The sequence below is a fragment of the Takifugu rubripes genome, chromosome 11 (assembly GCF_901000725.2).
Source record: "Takifugu rubripes chromosome 11, fTakRub1.2, whole genome shotgun sequence".
Taxonomy (NCBI): domain Eukaryota; kingdom Metazoa; phylum Chordata; class Actinopteri; order Tetraodontiformes; family Tetraodontidae; genus Takifugu; species Takifugu rubripes.
In genome coordinates, this window is record NC_042295.1 from 13,726,604 (window position 1) to 13,746,349 (window position 19,746).

Below are 19,746 nucleotides of genomic sequence, written 5' to 3' on the forward strand. Positions count from 1 at the left end.
GCCGGCGAGTCGGGATAATTGACGAATTTCTGGGCAAAATGAAATGCAACGCAAGCTGTTACGACATCAGTGTGTTGCTTTTTCTGTCCGGCAAATAAATAAAGAGCTCCCAGGAACAACTCGCCGCTGAGCACGCACACAAACCACGCTCTTTTCATCAGGTGAATCCCTCCCCAATTTTCCAGGCAGCTCGGGTAATGTCAGGAAATTGGTTTGATCCGTGACGTGTTGACATTTCATTTGGAGAAATCAATCAAAGTCTACCAGCATGAAATGTTTCAAATGAAGCGGTTGAAATCAAAGTTTTATGGAATCAGTTTTGGAATATTTATCAGGTAAATGAGAAATACCACCGGCATACAGACACGGGAGGTAGATAGATAGATAGATAGATAGATAGATAGATAGATAGATAGATAGATAGATAGATAGATAGATAGATAGATAGATAGATAGATGGATGGATGGATGGATGGATGGATGGATGGATGGATGGATGGATGGATGGATGGATGGATGGATGGATAGATAGATAGATAGATAGATAGATAGATAGATAGATAGATAGATAGATAGATAGATAGATAGATAGATAGATAGATAGATAGATAGATAGATAGATAGAGTGAAAATCCAAAGAACCCCAATCAAAGCTTCTATGCACCACAGACTAAAGTGGCAGTACGACAGTTCTGTTGACCAGAAACATCATTATAGAACGTAGCCTGAATACTTGTTTCATTATGTACCATCATTTATTCATATTGGTTTGTTTTACTTTGAAGCTAGTTAAAGTACGCAATTGCATCTACTGTACCTCAGTGATCATGTTGCCTTGATCAAAAGTTTATTTACTTATTAATTATGCAGCACTTATGCATAATGTACGGATGGAATTGCACTTTTTTTCCCTCCTTAACAAAACTTATGAAAGTATTTTTTATATATATATTTTTTTCTTGGTGATAATGTGGAGCTGATGCTCATGTGAGGCTGATATGTTTGTAATCTCTGTGCCAATATTTGCAATCATCCTCATTCACAATGTTCCATGTGGTCTAGATGTTATTACCTCTGCCAAGGTTAGGGGACAGCCGGCGTCTGTCTGTCTGTCTGTCTGTCTGTCTGTCTGTCTGTCTGTCTGTCTGTCTGTCTGTCTGTCTGTCTGTCTGTCTGTCAGCAAAATAACTCAAAAAATCTAAAACAGGGCTTGATGAAATTTGCAGTAAATGTTGATAATGGGCCCAAGAAGAGCTCATTATTTTGGCGATGTTGCAGATTCCTGTGGGAATTTGACCTTTAATCTTCCAAAAAAATCAAAGTTAGGGGCTTTGATTATAAAGTCTACATGTTATGTAACATCAGTACATAAAGTCAGTGTAGTAAAGAATTAAAATGACAATATTGCTGTAAATAAATACAATATTCTTTTGGATCAAAACACAAGTGTGAAGGACAGTTGCTGCTTATTTACATAGATATACTGTGTGTGTGTGCACATGGGTCTGCCTGAGTGTGTAAAAGATAAAAGCATGTCAGATGCCGAGAAGGAAGAAGGTGAGAACATAACATCAGTGCTAAGATCGACTCAGCAGGGAAAGAGTGTGTGTGTGTGTGTGTGTGTGTGTGTGTGTGTGTGTGTGTGTGTGTGTGTGTGTGTGTGTGTGTGTGTTTACAGGCGGAGGCTGGCAGACTCAGAAGATTGGCAGCAGGGAACAGATGGTCCTGAGAAAGGAAACATGACCAGGATGTATGTAGTTATGCAAAGAGAGGCAAATGAGCGGGTAGGAGTGCTGATGAGATCTTTGCGTTCTGTTTATGAGGCAGCTATCCAAGGACCAGAACCTCTGCTGTGGCCGGCTGTATCGACTCTCATGCTAAAGTCCTGCCTTTAAAACCATCATGTGCTGAAAAACAACGTGGGCTTCCAGAGGTGGAGTGTGCTGGAGTGAGTTAGAGTCCCCCGCTGCATTAAAGATGAAAGAATCAAACACTGTACTTTTATTTTTCTCCTCCTGGGACAATGGTGCACCTTTTCAGGAAATGTGACTGTCCAGGGATGAAGGTAAAAAATCCATTGGATAAAGAATGTATTTGTAACCCAGGTTACTAAACCTTAAATGATAGCTCAGTTGTTACAATAAATAAATTCATATTTTATTGCAAAAAATAAATAAATAGGAGCTCAATTAAAATGATCCTACGGAGAAGGGATAGGCAATATTTTTGATTTAAAATCTTAAATATGTTAATAAGTAGGTAAAATCAATCCACACAGGTTTGTTTATTAAAGTCTGTTAAAAAGGGCACGTATGGTAAGGATAGTTGTAAGGAAAATTGGAAGCCAAGGTTGTGATGTCTATGGATATATATGTGTGTTTCTGTTCTTCTGAATGAGTCCTGAGTTCAAGGCCTGCAAGAAGATTTCATCTACTGGGATTTCTCCTGTTCTGTAGAGGTAGAGGGGAGATTCAGTGGTCGTGGCGAGCCACCCAAGAGAGACTGTGATTTGGGGAACCATCTGAGGATTTATTTATTTCCTTATTCACTTTATCACTTTATTCACTGTATTGGCATTTCAGTCTTTTCCCATTTAAGCAATACAATATAAGCAAACTTAACCTTGGTTGTGTGAATCCTTTACTCTCCACTTAATGCACATTGCTGATACCCTTTTCTCCTGTAGCGAATCTAGACTTTTGACCCACTGGCCCACAAAATAATTTATATACTGAAGAACATATCTGTATCTCCCAGTTATTATCATTGCGGTGAGGGCTGAGGCTGGTTACATATTGTTTAATTTTTTTTCCTTATCTTGCAACATCATTGCCACATTTGCACAGACTTGTGACTGAAAGAGGCGAGAAACAGTGAGATCGAGCCACAAAAACAGACTTGCCACGTGCAGAGGAGTTCCATTTATATTGGTGACCTGTTGCTACTGTGGTTGTAACGTTAAATGGAAGTGGGAGACCTAATCAAATGAGTTTTATCCATAAACATGTGCAGAAGTGTATCATCCTTAACAATAATCACTATGTGTTGGTACCATAACGTTTGTTGTATGTTAGCTTTGAATATCAGGCAGGGGACAGCACATTACACACTAGAAAAGGGATGAAATCATCTCCAGAAATGTTTTTGTCATTCCTGGGTGAATATGGATCCAATTTGTCAAGTTTCCCTGTAGGGAAATACCATTAGTCACTTTTTAAATCACAAACTTAGTTTTGTAAACCAGAAGCCAAATTGTATGATTTCCCCCCTGTTCTTAGACAAAACTGCTTCTTTGTGTCTCCCTTTAAAGGTCTTTCTTTTGCATCCTGCTGGGTTTTTTGCTGAAATGTAAAAGGTGAGAAAGCTGAGATGATGATTCTGTGCGAGGACCATTTACATGGGGGCTTTCAGCACTCGTGACTACCGCCATTCAGGCTCTGCCCAAATGGATCGTGCATGTAGTGTGTCCGTCTGAACATTTTCAATTGTTGAGGAAAATTAAATGCTATCAAAAAGCCCATTTTTGCCTATAAATGCAACTCAGTAGAGCACACACCTTTGCCCTCTGCTTTTGTTTAGAATTGATTTATTTCTCCTTATATGTTCAGATTTAATTAGCAAAATGGAAAATCAGTTGGAGTCCGGGGGTGGGGGGATGTTAAACGATACAAAGTATTGAGGGGTGTATAGCATTCTGCCCAGGAGCGAAACATTCTCCTGGTTTACAATCAGCAGCCTGTGTTTGCCTGCCGCACCCACCTGATCGATGAATTATTGCAGTTTAATAGGCGCATGTGCAGAATTCTCCACTCAAAGATCTAATGAATTGACAGAGAATTGACCTTCAGGACACGAGGGATTGATTCCTTACCACCATCCTCTGGGTAATTGGCTTTGTATCATTGTGCTCCGAATGGTAAGAGAGCTGAATCTAGAATGTATGTCACACAAGAGCACTCAGTCCTTCAAGGCTCTCTCTTCAGGAATACAACAATGGTCACACTGGAAATTCAGACGTGCGACAGTTCCAAGACTTAATCACGATGAACACGACAATCTGAATCAGCTGCAGAACCCGCGTAGACAAATACAGTAAATAAACTCTTGCTTTGGCAATGATGCATCAATGATGCAGAACTTTGTTTTGCTCCCGGTGAGGGAGAAGGCTGCTAAAGGAGGAAAAGGGGGGAAAAAAGAGGGCAGCTTTTGGCAGTTCGGTGCGCACAGGTCAGCAATTTGATCCGAAGTGGGAGTGGCAAAGAGGGCCGCTGTGCAAAATTGAACCAAATTCGACTGGCAGCATGTTAAACCATGTGTAAAATCCTGGCAATGGGCTTAGAAAACGATCCCCGGCTGGAGCTGCTGCCTCCTCCTCCTTCGCTCACCTCTGTCTTTAGGGATGGTCACGCTCATTTCTTTGCACCACTTTGAAGGAAGAGGGATGTCTGGGAGCCCATTAACCCAAGCTGCACCTGTGCAAGGGTGTGTGACTCACGCCCAGACGTGAGGGTCACAGCCTCCGAGAACAGCAGCTGCCCCTCTCTGTTTATGTTCTACATGCTCCCCTTCCCCCCCTAAGATACCATGAAGGATGCATTATATGGTTTTCCACGTATTGTCAGTAATACATGAAATCATGTAAGTTTTCCTCTCCCCACCTTTCTGAGGAACAGTAACATTGTCATGGTCACCACTGGAGAGTGGGAACATCTGCGGTGGGTCACATGCCCCATGTGACCTTGGCAGCTTTCCTTTTACAAGCTTTACCCCCCCCCCCCCCTCCCACCCAGATCTTACATTCCTGCGGGCTAAATGTGGTAAGCAAGTGGCTTTTGCTGTTGATTTAAGCAACTGTGACAGTTTGTCAGAGACGCAGTCCGCGTACACTATGTGATCCATTGAATTGTCTTCATTAGTCAAAAAGCGTGGGCGGGACTCTTGCTCTCTGCAGCGAGTCAAAGAGAAAGGCAATAAAGGGAGGCAGGAGCTGCACTTTGCTGACGAGCATCGCTGCCGTCCTGCTCCACAGCGCCGGGCGCCGCCGTCGGATCTGCGAGAGACACACAAGACTTCGCTGGAGGGGTAGACTCCATCCGTGCAACTCCGCTCTCTCACAAACTGCGCCGTTACCTGGATAAGTGCAGCGCGACGAGGGGCGAAGGAGCGAAGCAGCCTGACAGAGACGCGAGTGGAGTGGAGTGTCGACGGAGAAGAGAGAACATGACTCCCAAGCAGTACCTGATCTTCATCCTCTCCGGCCTCTGTGCAGATGTCATTAAAGGTGAGCACCGGATGTGTCTGTCCAGACGGGCGTGGTGGCTGTCGTAAGTTAAAGATGATATGGAGGCACGTCACACGCGTGTTCAAGTGTTGGGTTACAGAAAAAGAGAGGTGGGATTCCTCTTAGAATCGTGTTTGCCTGCGCTGCAGTTTTGGCCACGGATCGGCTCTATCCTGCCGGCTGTGCTGGAATGCGTGAAGTTGAATTGTACAGAATGCGGCTGCACAAGTTTTTTTTTTTCTTTTCTTCTTTTTTTTGCGTCAGATCAACTTGAATGTTGCCTTTGCCTGTTAAACATCAGACTGCCGATGAATACCCCGAAGCCTCCTCCTGTTTGTTCTTCCGATTGTGTTTTGCCGGAGCGGAGACTCAGCAAAGGTTACATCCAGGTGTGCGTGTTACTTGTGGTTAGAGCGTTTTGTGTCATTGATGGGTCACATTAAGCGCCGCTGGGGGTTTTAAATCACTCTCCATCCCAACTATGGGAGCCTTCTCACGTGTGATGGGTCCCGGGCAGCTGCGCCAGCGGCTGCGCTGGTGTTGAGCTTCTCTTAGTAGCGCGGACAGTTTGCGCACTGAGCGACCCTGGCATCACCGTGCGTGTGGGTCCGTTCTCCAGAAGTACGCCTTAACGACCGCACACGCAGTCGTCTCCCAAAGTTGAACGATCGGATGCGCGGAGGGCTGCGGGCATAGAGGAGCTCTTTCACCTCGCATCGCTGGCGTCTCCTCGCCACAACTCCCCGAACTCCCCATAGACCGTCCCGCTCTTGGACATGCTTGCGCAGCCACCGCCCCACCAATGTACAGATAGACGCAACCCCGACAGCAGAGGCGTGCGTGCGTGTGTGTGTGTGTGTGTGTTGGGGGGGGGGGGGGGGGGTTCTTCTCCAAGGCTTCTGTATCAGCAACTCTCCAAATCAAAGAAAGAAAAAGAGGAAGGGGTTGAGTTTTGTCCCCTGGGATCGTTAAAGACATGGACAATAAGCTGTTTATGAAAAATATATGGACCTGGTGTAAACTATTAAATGATTAAACCGATTCTCGGAATCAGCAGAGGTTGTTTAATTTACAATTGAATTGCAATTTTATTTATATATATATATATATCCATATATAGAGATACAGAGTTTGTCTTGCCTAATACGTTAACTCCGAATGTCAGACTATTATGGTTTTTATGGTTTTATTATTTTAATAGAATTCTTTGAACAGTGCGACATGGATTCATTCTTTCATTATTTAAATGGCATTTTAACAGTCCATGCATGAATTACAGCCATATAAAAGTATCTCGGCGGTTCATGGAAAAACCTCCAGGCTACACAGACATAATGATATTCAGTATACTCTTTTATTTGTCATATGAAATATGCTCTCAGGTTTTAATTGCATTTATAGCCAATACTGTAAAGGAAGCATGAGTTATTTTATTCCAATGTTCTTGTGGATGTATCATACACATTTTAACATATCATTACACATATTTTCTATGTAAAGTTCTTGTAAATGTGACAACACCCCAACCCTTATCTCCAGTGTCTCTAATACAGAAAACGGTGCTCTGGGTAGTATTAGATGCATAAAAAAAGAAGCAATTTTGCAACACTTACGCGGTAAAGAATGTGACACTAATGTTGTTCTGCACCAGGCAGCAGCGTCACATTTCACAAAATGAGTGTACATCATTTTTGGACAAATACTTTAAGAGCAAGTAGAGGGATTCACACCCCCAATAGCCCTGTGCAGATAATCAGGTGCATTTTTATCAAGTGTGTGATGACAGGCTGGTATAGCTGCTGGAGACAAAACTTCAGCCCTGCTGGCCCCTCGGTTGCAGACTCATCCCTTTAAGAACAAGCGCACGGTTAATTTTTCACAAACGCCTCTGAGCCCGTAGCCTGAGACATGCGTGTGAAGCCTTTGGTATTCTGATGGGACGCCACAGTATAAGCTATATGGTCTGTCCACTCTCGCCGTTGTTTTGGGAGGCCTGACAGATATTGCAGCAGATCGCAGCTAATGCACCTGACAGACGTGTCAGCGTCACATACAAGGACAGGAAGTCTTCTTAAGCTAATGAAACGACGCTGCACTTATACTCGATCTCTGTGTAGATCCATGACTCACCTTTTTTGAGGATCCGCTTTTTATGAGCAGCGTGTTTCTTTGTTGGCCATTGATTTCTTGCGTTTGTTTAACGTGCTGTCTACTCAAGTGTTTTGTTACCTGTCCAAACAGCTCCCCCTGGGCCAAGGCAACGTTTGCTTGAGTGCGGAGCCTTTCATTATTGCCTTTCTGCAGAGACAGTTGGAAACTACGATATGCAGGTTAACATTTTGTTTGAGCGAGTGCAAAATCTGGGGGGCCGTGATTACGGAAAGAGTTAGGGGGCAGGAATCCACCTGAAACAGGTGATTAGCTCATCACATGTCCGGTCTCCTAAAGAGCATGTTTGGGGTCATCTTCCTGTCAGGTAAAAACAGTGCCATTAAATTATCTAAGGCATTATTATTACAAAAATCAGATTCCTGTGGATTTTTTTTTACTCATACGTGTTATTTAATCAGTGAAAAAATACTGGACCCACATGAAAGAGGATCCATCACCTATGAGCTGAAATAATGAGGTGGTTTTAAGAATCTGGCAAACCTGAATGTTATGACTGAGGAAAGTGCATTCCCTTTAAGGAAAGCTGTTTTTCATCGCTGAGGGCTAGCTTATCCCTGTATGACACCTCACAGGTGTCAAGTTCTGGCTGTGGTGCTATATCGTAGTCTGCTGCAACTGCATAATCCAGTAAACGGGACAAATGCGCTCCAAAAGAGCCTCCGCTGCCATGCTCGCTTTCTGTTGACTGATATGCATCTGTAAGGATAAGCCTCAAGCTACAGTTAAATGTGCCCAGAAATGGGGAAATGGACTCAAAGATTAGCTGCTGACTGCCTCAGCTATGCTGCCTGCTGTCAGTCTCCCTTTACCATGCTTTTTTTTTAATCATATGCACCCAGTGAGCAGCTAAGCTTCAGGCATGAAGACCAGAGTCCAGTAGAACAATAGTCAAAATAAGGCTTATTCTTGACCTCTGCTTAAGCAAAGGGTTAAAACTTTTGGAGGTTTGTCCCAAGATGCTGAGAATAAGTTAAAATTCTAGTTCTAATATGTTAACCAGTTGAATTCTGCATAAAATAGAAAGTCCATGTATTTCTGCATGATCGGAGTCAGTGTTTGGCAATGGGAGCAGCTTCCTGCTGGAATAAGAACCAGAGTATTTCATTTGTTATGTTGTCAAGTGGCAGCAGATTCTATTTACAACACAAGGAGTGTTGCTGGGTTTCATGTCAGTCATGGTATGGACTGTGGATGTAATGTGTGCGAGCATTGAAGCTACTGGTTAACTTAGAATGCACACACACACACACACACACACACACACACACACACACACACACACACACACATACATACATACATACATACATACATACATACATACATACATACATACATACATACATTAACTAAGGTTCTTTTTGATCGCTCAGTTTTCAGTTTTCCATTTTATTCTTTGACTTTATTCTTTGTTTTCAGGTTATTTGCTGACCTACTTGTGTTTATTTATCTTATTCACCTAAATTATTTAAGCATTACATGTAGGTAATCACGGCACACCAGACCAAGGCCCGATTACAATAACATTAAAAAAAAGTCCATAAGGAGTCTGTAGAATTGATCCACCTTTGATGTTATTTGCAAACAAAATGAAACAAAACTAGATTCTAAGAGGAGAATAAACAACCGACGCGTGACGCTTTCAGAAAGGTGGTTGGCATCTGTTCCCAAAGAACTTTAGGTATTTCCTCCATTTTATTGTTCGTGAAATGAAGCCCATGCTTTATTCTATGCTTGTTTGCAGTGTTGACCTTTAAGCAGCTCTTCTCGGACCTCATCTCTGCTCAGGCCGGCCATGCGCCTGACTATAGATGAGCTTCTGAGTCTCATCCAGCTCGTGGAAGGGTCTCCCTTTTCTCCTCTTGCCACAGTCTTGATGAACAAAGTTAATATTTGTCCAGAAATGGCAGCCAGCCTCTGACACAGCTGTCATTTCCATCTCTACGTTAAAGACTCTAGCCAAAGCCTGGGTGCTCGTGCCAAGCCAAACCTCTCCCAGTCCTCAGACATAAACACTATACAATGCACCATCAACTTAATACTTGAAAGTTCTCTAATATTAGATTGTGTTCAGTTGGGTTTTGGCGATGTCAGGGTTTTAGATAAAGGATGTTTGTTTGTGAAGTTGATAGCTCGCTTGCAGGAGTCCTTTTACTTTGTATTTATTTATTCATTATTCTGCTCAAGTTTGAGGCTTTATGGCTAAATAAATGGATACTTAAAAAAAAGCTAAAGCCTGCAATGAACAAACTGACCTGTGGGAAAAAAGGCTTGTAATTATTTGAATAGGCTATAATTAAAGCATTTGTAGTGAAATTGTCTCACTTAAAAACATGCCAGCCCTGTAGAAGCTAACACAAAGCAGCTAATTAAAATTGTCTTTTAATCTGGCAGTATTTCACTGTGTTTCATGACTTTTTTTCCCCGGTGATGTTGATTTATTCCTCTTTCCTGCTGAGTGTATTTATCACAGTGGAATGGAGTATGGAAATGTCACTGGAATTGCATCATTTCGGCATGTTTATCCTTTACAGCAATTAAATTCCACACTTATGTTGCACGCCATGTCACAAACAACCTTGCAGATGTGATCAAAAATGGGATAGTATCAATACGGAGATGTGCCCATAGTTTACCGTCATTGCTAAAAAAGCAGGACGCCGCCATTGTGAAACATTCTGCAGTCACAATGTTGCAGCTAAAGATGATTTTCAGCGCTCACATATAAACCGGGGCTAGCTTTTTTCTTTTTGTGTGTGTGTGTGTGTGTGTGTGTGTGTGTGTGTGTGTTTTACACAAATGAGTGGCTCATGAGTCAGACAGTTTTGGGTTAAAGGGAAATATCCTGGCGCTGTTACCGTGCCGTGTTGCTGGAGCGCTTGTTTCTTGAACAAACACGGCAGTGCTTGTTCACAGTCCTCTTCCCATGCTGATAACTGCCTCCCAGGTTACCTGATCACCGCTGGATCCCGTTGCACAGAAAACACACTGGTTCAGTAACACTGGAGCCTCACCCTGCTTGTCCAACACCCCCACCATCAACGATAGTAATACGGTTTAATCATCTTTAATCATCTCAGCAGAACTTTATTACAATCCAGAGGCTTTTTTTTGTTGATTATTTATTTCTTTATTAGGCGGGCATGAACTGTGCCTCTACTCAGCAAATACAATTAAAGCTGCAGTATGAAAACAGCTTTTTAATTTCCCCCCATTTCTTTAAATGAATGAACAAATGATAAAGCCGTTTTGTTCATAAGTTTGACATTTGATGTATTAAAGAAAGTGAATCAAAAAAAGCCAAGTTCAGTTATAGCGCACAATAAAATGCTTTTGTTGGGAGCCGTTTTTGTTGATGATCAATGCGACGACTCAATTATTCAAATGAATCGGTGTCGTTTCTCACACAGTCACAACTGCACGGGGAGCAATTAGCCAGTAGCGCCATTCAAATTATTAAAAAGAAAAAAGGGAGCAATAAGTAGAATTAGCACTTCAACTTTAATAAGGTCAACAGGACAGAAATCAACAATGTGAGTGTCAGAGTGACTGCAGAGCTGGTGATCTGAACGCCACGGAGAGCATGCGATAGAGTCAGACGAGGAATAAATTAACATCTTCACCTGCAGAATTTGGATCTCAAAACGCGTGTGTTAAGGATCCGCGCCACTAAAAACACTTCAGAAAAGACTCAAAATAATAAATATGCAAATCAATGGATTCGATTTCCGTGCGGAAAAGACTTGGGTTGTCTGTCAATGTCGACTGATAATGACCAATCAGACAGTTGAACATCCAGTTGTATATGTAATAAATACCGAAGATCCACATCGATAACCAAACGCAGATGAACGGTGAACAGTCCACCACTGCACGTAGCAAATGACAACGATAATTCAGTTGTTACTAGCGAGAAAAGTCTTGTTGAGCTCAGCTTTCTTAACGCAGTCACAGCAGAGATTAACTCTTTAACTTGTGCTGCTCAAATAACAGGATATGAAGCAAAGGGCAGGCCTACAATAAGCTCTTACTGTATAATGGCTGGTCTGGAAAGACCATGCTCTTTTGAGATCAGAGATGATTACACATTTGGTGTCCTCCATTACCGTGACCTCAGCTACAAGAGCTGTAGCATCCCCCAGATAATGACCACTCAGACCCCAGGAGGAGGCCTCCTCACCCCATAAATACCGAAAACAATATGGACTCGATGTGGAAATCTGCCGACAGTCACTTTTCAAATGGACACATACTTGCAGGAGGCTTTGTCCCACTCAAAAAAAAAAAAAAGTCGACAATTTCACAGGTTTTCTGCAGCCCATATTCTTTTTTTGGGGAAGGAGGGGGGGGAGGGGTGTAGTTCAGTTAGAATGGCCAAATGGCCACTCTCTGTACTGATGGAGGAAAATTGGTCTTGTGTGTGTCAAAATGTCAGGGTCACTGTTTAACAGACCGTGCTGGAATTCTATTTTCACAGCGAGGCAAAAATGGCAAAATAAGAATTATACTTTTATGTGAACTTATTGCACCTTTTAAAACTTTTCATCCGTACGTCAGATTGCCGCTTATTAGATTTTTATTTCTGTGGTCTTATAGTTTGTTCAGAGGCTTTAAGTCATCTAGTTATGACTTAAAATATGTCAGTGTTGCTTTGTGGCGGATGTATACGCCACTGGCAATGATTTGGGTTTACCAAATAAAAGAATAATAATTCAAAAATGCCACTTCCAGAAAACCATTGACCTGGGTATATAACCTGGCTAATCCAACATGGACTTCTCCAACAATGCACCGGGGTGGCCCTAAATTACTTTTCCTTTCTCCCATTGGCAACGACTGCACTGTAATAGGGAATGTAGGTTTTCAAGATATTATTAGCTTGGCAAGTTGAATTTATCCCAGTTCGAGCAACTCCAGTGGGATTTTGAAAGCCGTACCTGGAATCCTGACCTACAGCGAGTTTCTCCACCATCACACGACACAGAAAATGATTTAAAGCTGAAACTCTCAGACTCCCGCTGTGTAATGGGGGTTTGGAATTTTGAGTTTCTAATATTTTCCGCCCCAAAGGTCATAAGAAATTCCCGATCATTTCGGGAGATCCAACACGGACCAGACAGCCCGTTCCACGATGCCACATCATGTGACCAAACGGTCCGTTTCGAGAAGCAGAACACGTCTCGGCTTCAGTTCGGCTCTGCTGAAATGTCCACGTTTTGTTACCTAAAACCGTCATATTGCCCAATTTTCTGCTGTAAGACGGTAAAAATAAGGAATGATTGCTATGAGTAAAAACATGGCAACTACAACACTGTTATGACATCACAGCGTGCAGCTCTGAGGGTCGTTTACAGTAATTGACTGCATAATGCATCGGAAAAAGAAAAGAGATCCGATTGATTTTGGTCAGAACACACACGCGCGCACGTGCAGCCACACACACACACACACATACTGCAGTGGAATTATTCACTGTACCATTATTTTTGACTTAATGATTTTCTTTCTTCGTGGTTTTGCGACCCAATTATTTGAGGGCCGGGTATTTCAGTAATTGAAGATGTTGAGCAGCAAAGACCGGATAGATGTCTAATTTGCATTAGAATGAAATTTACTTTTAAGTGAATCTCTAATGGTCCAAATATTTGAATATCCAGCATAAAATATGGAGATAGCGGGTAATTTCAAAACGTACGGAGCTTCAGAAAAACCTCAAAGGTTATACAGAAGAGGATAAATGAGGTGAAATACAATTCCCTGCTTCCGCCCACATTCTTGAATATAAATAATAAAATTGACGCGTGTAGAGGATTATAAATGGGCTGTCTCAGAATGACATACTGTGGATGACATAAAACCTCACACATACAGTCGCATAAGTAATGATTTTTCTTTTTTTGCTCCATATCAAATTGACAGAATTTAAAGTATAACTAATATGGTTGAAATGAATGCAAATGTATTTCCCCCCCCCCAATAAGGTCCAATATGCATTTATGCGTCACACTTTTGAGCTGCTGTTCTGCATGGGTAGTAACACTATCCTCTGGGTTTTTTAGAACGTATCTCACTGATTTTTACGGAATTTTTATCCCCTTTCACTGGTGTGCCATTAATAAAAAAGGTGTCTTTTCTTAAAATATTTTTATGCTATAATGTTCCGCGTATGGGTTTACTCACCAACGTGATGTGTTCTCCATCATTTTACGATTGAGCAAAAGGGATTTTACTGGTTAAAGACTCCAGGTCATCAGGACCTGACGAAAAATGAAATTATACCTCTGTCAACCAAAAACAGGTTGGATATTTCTGAATATATTTGCCGTACTTCAGAGCGAGGGTCAACTCCTCTCTTCATGCCTGAACGCAGGGGGAGGTTTCTGTCAGCTCCGCGGTATTCTTGATCAATATGTGAAGACAGACAGACATTATGGGGGATTCACACACACTCAATTTTATTGCACTTGTAGAACTGAGTAAAATTCCACCGCCCAGACCTGGTGATGCAGGTACAGTGATGGTTTCAGTCTCTTGATGCCACTTTTGATGTTCACAAGACAGGCTGTTCAGAACTTCTAATAGACTGATAGTGCTTGTGCATGTAGCTGCCCATCTGACTGGGTCTGAAAGCCCTTTTCAGGGTCCTTTTTGGATTATTCTCCAAGCAACTTTTAATGACGCTTTTGTTATTATAGCCTATTATATTTGAAATGACTGTATTTTCCAGCTAAGAGCTGGAGTCTGAATCTCCCATCTTTCTTTATGTGTTCAAGCATCCAGCAGCTTCTTTCTCTTTAAGAATTGTTGCTTTTTTTTGTTCTTGGATCCATCCTTCCATCCATCCATCCATCCATCCATCCATCCATCCATCCATCCATCCATCCATCCATCCATCATCCATCCATCAATCCATCCATATTTTTGAATACACAAAACACTATTTATTTAACATTGGAAGATTACAACAACAGTTATTTACAACTGGAAAGTTCCATTGTGGGAGTCTCCAACAGATTTTTGGTTAGATCTGATTCAACGAAGATCCCAGCAAAGCGAGCAGAAACTAGAGACAGCCATGTTGTTTGTTTTACGAAATGTATGGAATCTCCAGTGAAATGACTGTCATGCTCAATATCTACAGAGGGCAAACATTGTTATTACAATCACATCAAAATATGATCAGTTTTCAAATCAAGCAAGGTGAAATAGACTTCATATAGCATCGGGTTTATTGTCTATGCTGATGCAACCGACAAAGTGGAGACTTTGTAAGATCTAATCATGTTCATTTTCAGTGCTGTATCGTGGATTACAGCTAAAGCTTGAAGCAATATCCATATTTGTATGCTCATTATTGCGACTGCAACGAGTTTCAAGAGGGTGCTTATGCCTATCAAAGAGTGAATTATCAAGCATGACATAAACAGGCATAATTAGACCATCAATCACATGAATTAGTTATGGATTATCCCACTATAATCGACCCTTTTGTGTTGGGGGTTCAGACTGAAATTGAGCTGAGGTTTTAAAAGTTGACTTGGTGTTTGTGATTTATAATTTCCTTCCTGTCTTGCATTAAAAGAGCGGAGTCCCCTTCATACATCCTCATCAGAGTCCAGCTACAATCTCTCTGGGCTTTAAGTGAGTGTTGTGTCTGTGTCCCAGTCTATAATGGTTGGGCTGATAGAATGGATGGATGTATGCATAAAAAGGAAATGACCGTGAACTGGGTCAGTAATCAGGCCTGTGTGACGAGTCAGATGGGCTAAGACTCCAAAACAAAGGCTTCTTTGTGAGGTATTTACTGTAACAAGGTACTTTAACGGTGCTGGAATGTGCTGAACCCGAGCTCCTCCAGGATCTCTAAATGGACCTGATGTGCTGTATCAGTGGAGATAACGACAAAGAGGTGCCAACATTCTGAGCTGATGCGCGTTTAGGCCCTTCTGGGCCTTTTATTATACCTAAGTGAATCCTCAAATGGCTTTCTGGACGCTCGGTGGTAAAGCCGCATTTTGGTAACAGTGACGTCTTAAGATGTTTACAGCAAAGCAGAACAAGAGGAGCAGGCAGGAGCAGTGTCTCATCCTCTGTAAAACCCCGTTCGGGAATGGATTAGGTGACTACAGAACCCTCTTCCCGCATCTTGGTCCCTACTGCCTGAAAAACTCAGAATTTAAAAAAAATCTATATTTAAAAATCAGTTCCATTCTAATTCACCATGTAAACACCCCAATTTGGACAACAGGGGGCAGAAGATGCCAGCAACCATACGTAGAGTATGTGCGATTTATTCTGGATTTTTGATCATAAATCGTTGAGCCCGCAGTTAACATGAGTCGACACAAACCAGATTACTTTAGACTTTGCTCTCGTTAGAGCGAACATGTGAATTTTTCCAATTCTACCACTGCAGCTGTACATGAGGTAATCGAGCAGCACTGATGTCTTCAGTATCGGATAACTGCTGTCCTGTGTTCCATGTGCCAGAAGGATGATACGTATGTGTGTGTGTGCCTGTGCGTGTGTGTGTGTGTGTGTGTGTGTGTGTGTGTGTGTGCATGTGCGTGACGGCTAATATCTTTCCTTCATGTTTCCACATTGTCTGAAAAGCTTATCACAGACTGAACATTTTCACCAGTCTTTTGAATTGAGGTTTTTTTATGCCTGTGAAATAGGGATTCTTTCCAAATGAAACACAGTTTTAATGTGTAACATTATGAGTAAAGATGTCCGGTACCTGACAGCCTTAGCGCTTATCTTGATATCAAGGCAAAAGGTTTTTAATTAGATAACATCGTGAGTCTGAAATAAAATCTGAAATCTCTCTATTTCCAGAGAGGCCATCGGCGTGTTTGAGTTGTACCTTTGGGCAAATCATTACTGTGGCTCAATGTTCTCACAGTGGCATAAATGTCAAAGCCACGACGCAGCAGATGGCAAAGAGACGCCTCAAGTGAAAGTCTCCTAAAGACATCTGTTAATTGTTTTCTGCATGCAGAAGCCGTTGCTGAGCGTGGCATCATTTTGATTTACCGGCCGACCAGCAGCATCTAACATCCAGTGTACAGTTGCCACCATTCCTCTGTAGCTAACGCAGCAATGATGAGCAGATGATCACGGTTTAACGCAACGATTGTAAAGCGAATCTGAAACACAGCAGTGCCATTTCAATTTCAGTCAATATAATAGTCGGTGATTAAGAGAATCCCGTCTTTGGGCTTTGTTTTTGAATTAATTACATTAACGCGAGAAAAAGAAAATTCCGGAAGGCTACTTTTAAGACCCTGCTGAGACCCTGCCTGTGTCGTTTTTCTCAATAATGTGATCCGAGTTAGAGGGATCGGGAGGGTTTGTGCGCTGCTGCCTCCTCTAGGCGGCTATGTCACATGGTCTAGTTGCTCTCCACTCAGCTGCAGATGTACATCGTTCCTGTGAACTCTGCGTGTCGGCTTCTCTTACTTCTCTAGTTAAGGGTTGTCGACGCTTTCCCTCCACTCCACTACTAAAACTCAGCTTGAGGTTATTAAAGCATCCTCGTGACAGATGACAGGTTAATATGAAAATATCTCTCTTTTTTTTTGGTCTGATCTCTGCTTAGATTCATTACCCATCACGCACTGATCAGACCTGCTCTGAACTCTGCGAGCACTTTGATTAAGATATTCATCCGCTGCCCTTTTTACCAGCCCAAGTTTCCAGACCAACTTCCCATTAAAAACCATTCAGCCCCAGAGTCCACCGTTGCCTGGAATTTATTTGTCCCCCCATAAATTATTCAGTATTTTGCATCGACTAACCGCCATACCTTTAAGGTTGCAGATCCAAGGCCTTGGCACCCGTTGCATGTTAATATGCGTCGGAGTCACAAGGTGAAATTCCCCCCACTCGCCCCCGCGAAACGGCCACCGCTTCAGTGGAGCTATCCCGAGAGGCAGATGTTTTGTCGCACTTTTCAGCGGATTGTCGTGAAGTGGAAGATCAAGCCGCTCGTCGTCCATCAGGATCTGAAGCTGCTGGGCAACTGCAACGACAGCTTGTCGGACAGAACAACAGATTATTGCGCCGTGGAAGGCTCCTTTGTTGTGAAGCCAGCGTGGTATGAGGTGTCGGTCCATTCGCTGAGGAACATCTTCTGTGAAAGCACATCCCAGCTGATGCAGCATTGAATAGCCTGTGCCTGAGACGTGAGTCAGCCCAGACGTCCAATAAAACACGCCGCACATGGTCGTCTTCCCTACTTTCAGTGTCATTCAGTGGTTTTACAAAACTGAAATGTTTGTTTTCTTTATTGTATAGCATCAATGTAGCTGCTATGATAGATGATATTTGTGCAGATCTAAAAGTGCGGGATGTGATTTGTTAAGCCTGTGACCTGATTTGGGGGGGGGACAAGCTAATTCCCTTCGAGGCATGAGCAACAATTGTGGCCCATCTTATTTGGTTCAGGCAGAGATTCTTTAAGAAGCTGCCATCCCATTATCAAAGCTGTCACCCGGGGAGCTCGGTGAGCGCTCATGTAAAGATACAAATGCTCTGAATGTAACAAACAAACAAACAAACAAACACTACCGGTTTCAAAAAGGTCAGGCCCACATCAGCTCCAAAGCTGCTCCTATCAGCTCCTATCTATCTATCTATCTATCTATCTGTCTGTCTGTCTGTCTGTCTGTCTGTCTGTCTGTCTGTCTGTCTGTCTGTCTGTCTGTCTGTCATTAAACCTGCTGTTTTTTTCTGCAGACGCATTAGAGCGATTCTACCAGTGTTGTAGAAAACTTTTATTAAAGCAGCCTCTTCAGCAGGCAGCTGTGAAGACGCCTATTGAGAAACGAAGCTGCACACATTAAGTGCATGCGTATTGAACCAGCTAGCGATGTCTGACCACTCACATTGTCAATCTGCTGACATCAGAAAAGCAGCTGCGTATTAAAAAGCAGCTGCGTATTAGCTTAGGTAGGTTGTGTTGATGGCGACTGAATGAAACAATTTCTCCCTATCAAAGTACAGATGAGAAATTCCAGAGAGCCACGCTGGCTTCAAATGAGCCCATGCTCTTAGATTAAACCCCCAGCGCTCCTATAACAACAGTCGGACCGTTGCAGTGCACCTCTGTATGGTGAATGCTACATACCTTGCTGATGAGCAGCATTTTTCTTGTTACTGTTAAGCAGGTTTTGGGATTTTGAACCAGTGACCCACAGCCTCTGGGGTTTCCTTCGTCTCCAGTTTGCCTTTCCTGCATTTTACCTTATTACCGGCTCAGCTTGAAGTCTTCAAAGCTTACCGAGGGTCTTAAGCACTGCAGTATGCTGTCAATTTCATCTTTTAACGGTGCTTGTTCCGATCGGAGTGAGTGCACACGTGAAAAGATAATGAATTTTAACAAGAGCCTCTGTCTCTATTGTGCTGCAGTTTATTTGCAGGGTGTGATGAGCATCTATACGTCCTGTCTGCAGTTCACAGATGTGTGTGTGTCGGGGTTCATTTGTGTGTTTATGTTAAAGGAAGCACTCTCCTGTGTGGCACAAGGACCCAGAACTTACAAAGAGAGTGAAAATATCAAAGGAGGTAAAAAGAAGGAGTGTGAAGCCAATCAAATGTGTTGCGTTCCATGTTTTCTGAGAAAAGTGGGCGCATCACCCTGCTTAGAGTTTGGAAAATGTCGAACATCTTTGTGAGCGTTCGACAAGTCTGGCACTTATCTCCAGCGCTTGATGAATTCACAAACAAACCACTTTTATTGTGCCCAAGCGAGGGTTTATCTCTTTTGTGCGCTATCAAGGTGCTTCAGAGTTTGTGCAGACAAGAAATGAAGGTTGCCTGAGCAAACTTTCATTTTTACCAATAATTATCGCCACGAGGAACCGTTTGTATTAACGACGATATAAAGACCCAACACAGAAATGCCTGTTCACCCACAGCAGGGGTCTCAGACGCAGAGCACCTGGGGTCTGATGAATATCCCAACGCATCTGAGCCTCAGCTGTGTCACAGGAGGATCCAGAGCCTGAATAGAGAGAATATACGACAACGTTCTACTGCATATCAAAGTGAGCCGATTCTGGTCGCCAGCTCTTAGACGCTATCCTTAGATCCAGCATGTTTTATTTCTGTTAAAAGCAGGTTTAGTATCAAATTTACCTACGTGTGCTTGATCAAATTACAGAAGAATTGGAGCTACACATTAAAGAGTAAACCTACTATAAACCATTAATAATTAATATGCTGCTTTTATTGTAATATGACTCTGCTTCACTCTTTGTTAATGCATGCCTCAGACACTACTCTATAGA

At 42.5% G+C, this 19,746-nt stretch overlaps 1 protein-coding gene across 2 annotated transcripts in view; it reads left to right on the forward strand.

The window, feature by feature from the left end:
• Positions 1-4,857: 4,857 nt before the first annotated feature.
• Positions 4,858-19,746, forward strand: part of cadm2b (cell adhesion molecule 2b) — a 62,157-nt gene continuing 47,268 nt past the window's right edge. Inside the window, exon 1 of one of the 2 annotated variants that reach the window (XM_029844095.1) lies at positions 4,858-5,281. In XM_029844095.1, coding sequence (XP_029699955.1) covers positions 5,221-5,281 — 61 coding nt within the window. In that variant the 5' untranslated portion in view covers positions 4,858-5,220. The remainder of the gene's footprint in view (positions 5,282-19,746) is intronic. The other variant, XM_003968669.3, reaches the window with a different exon arrangement.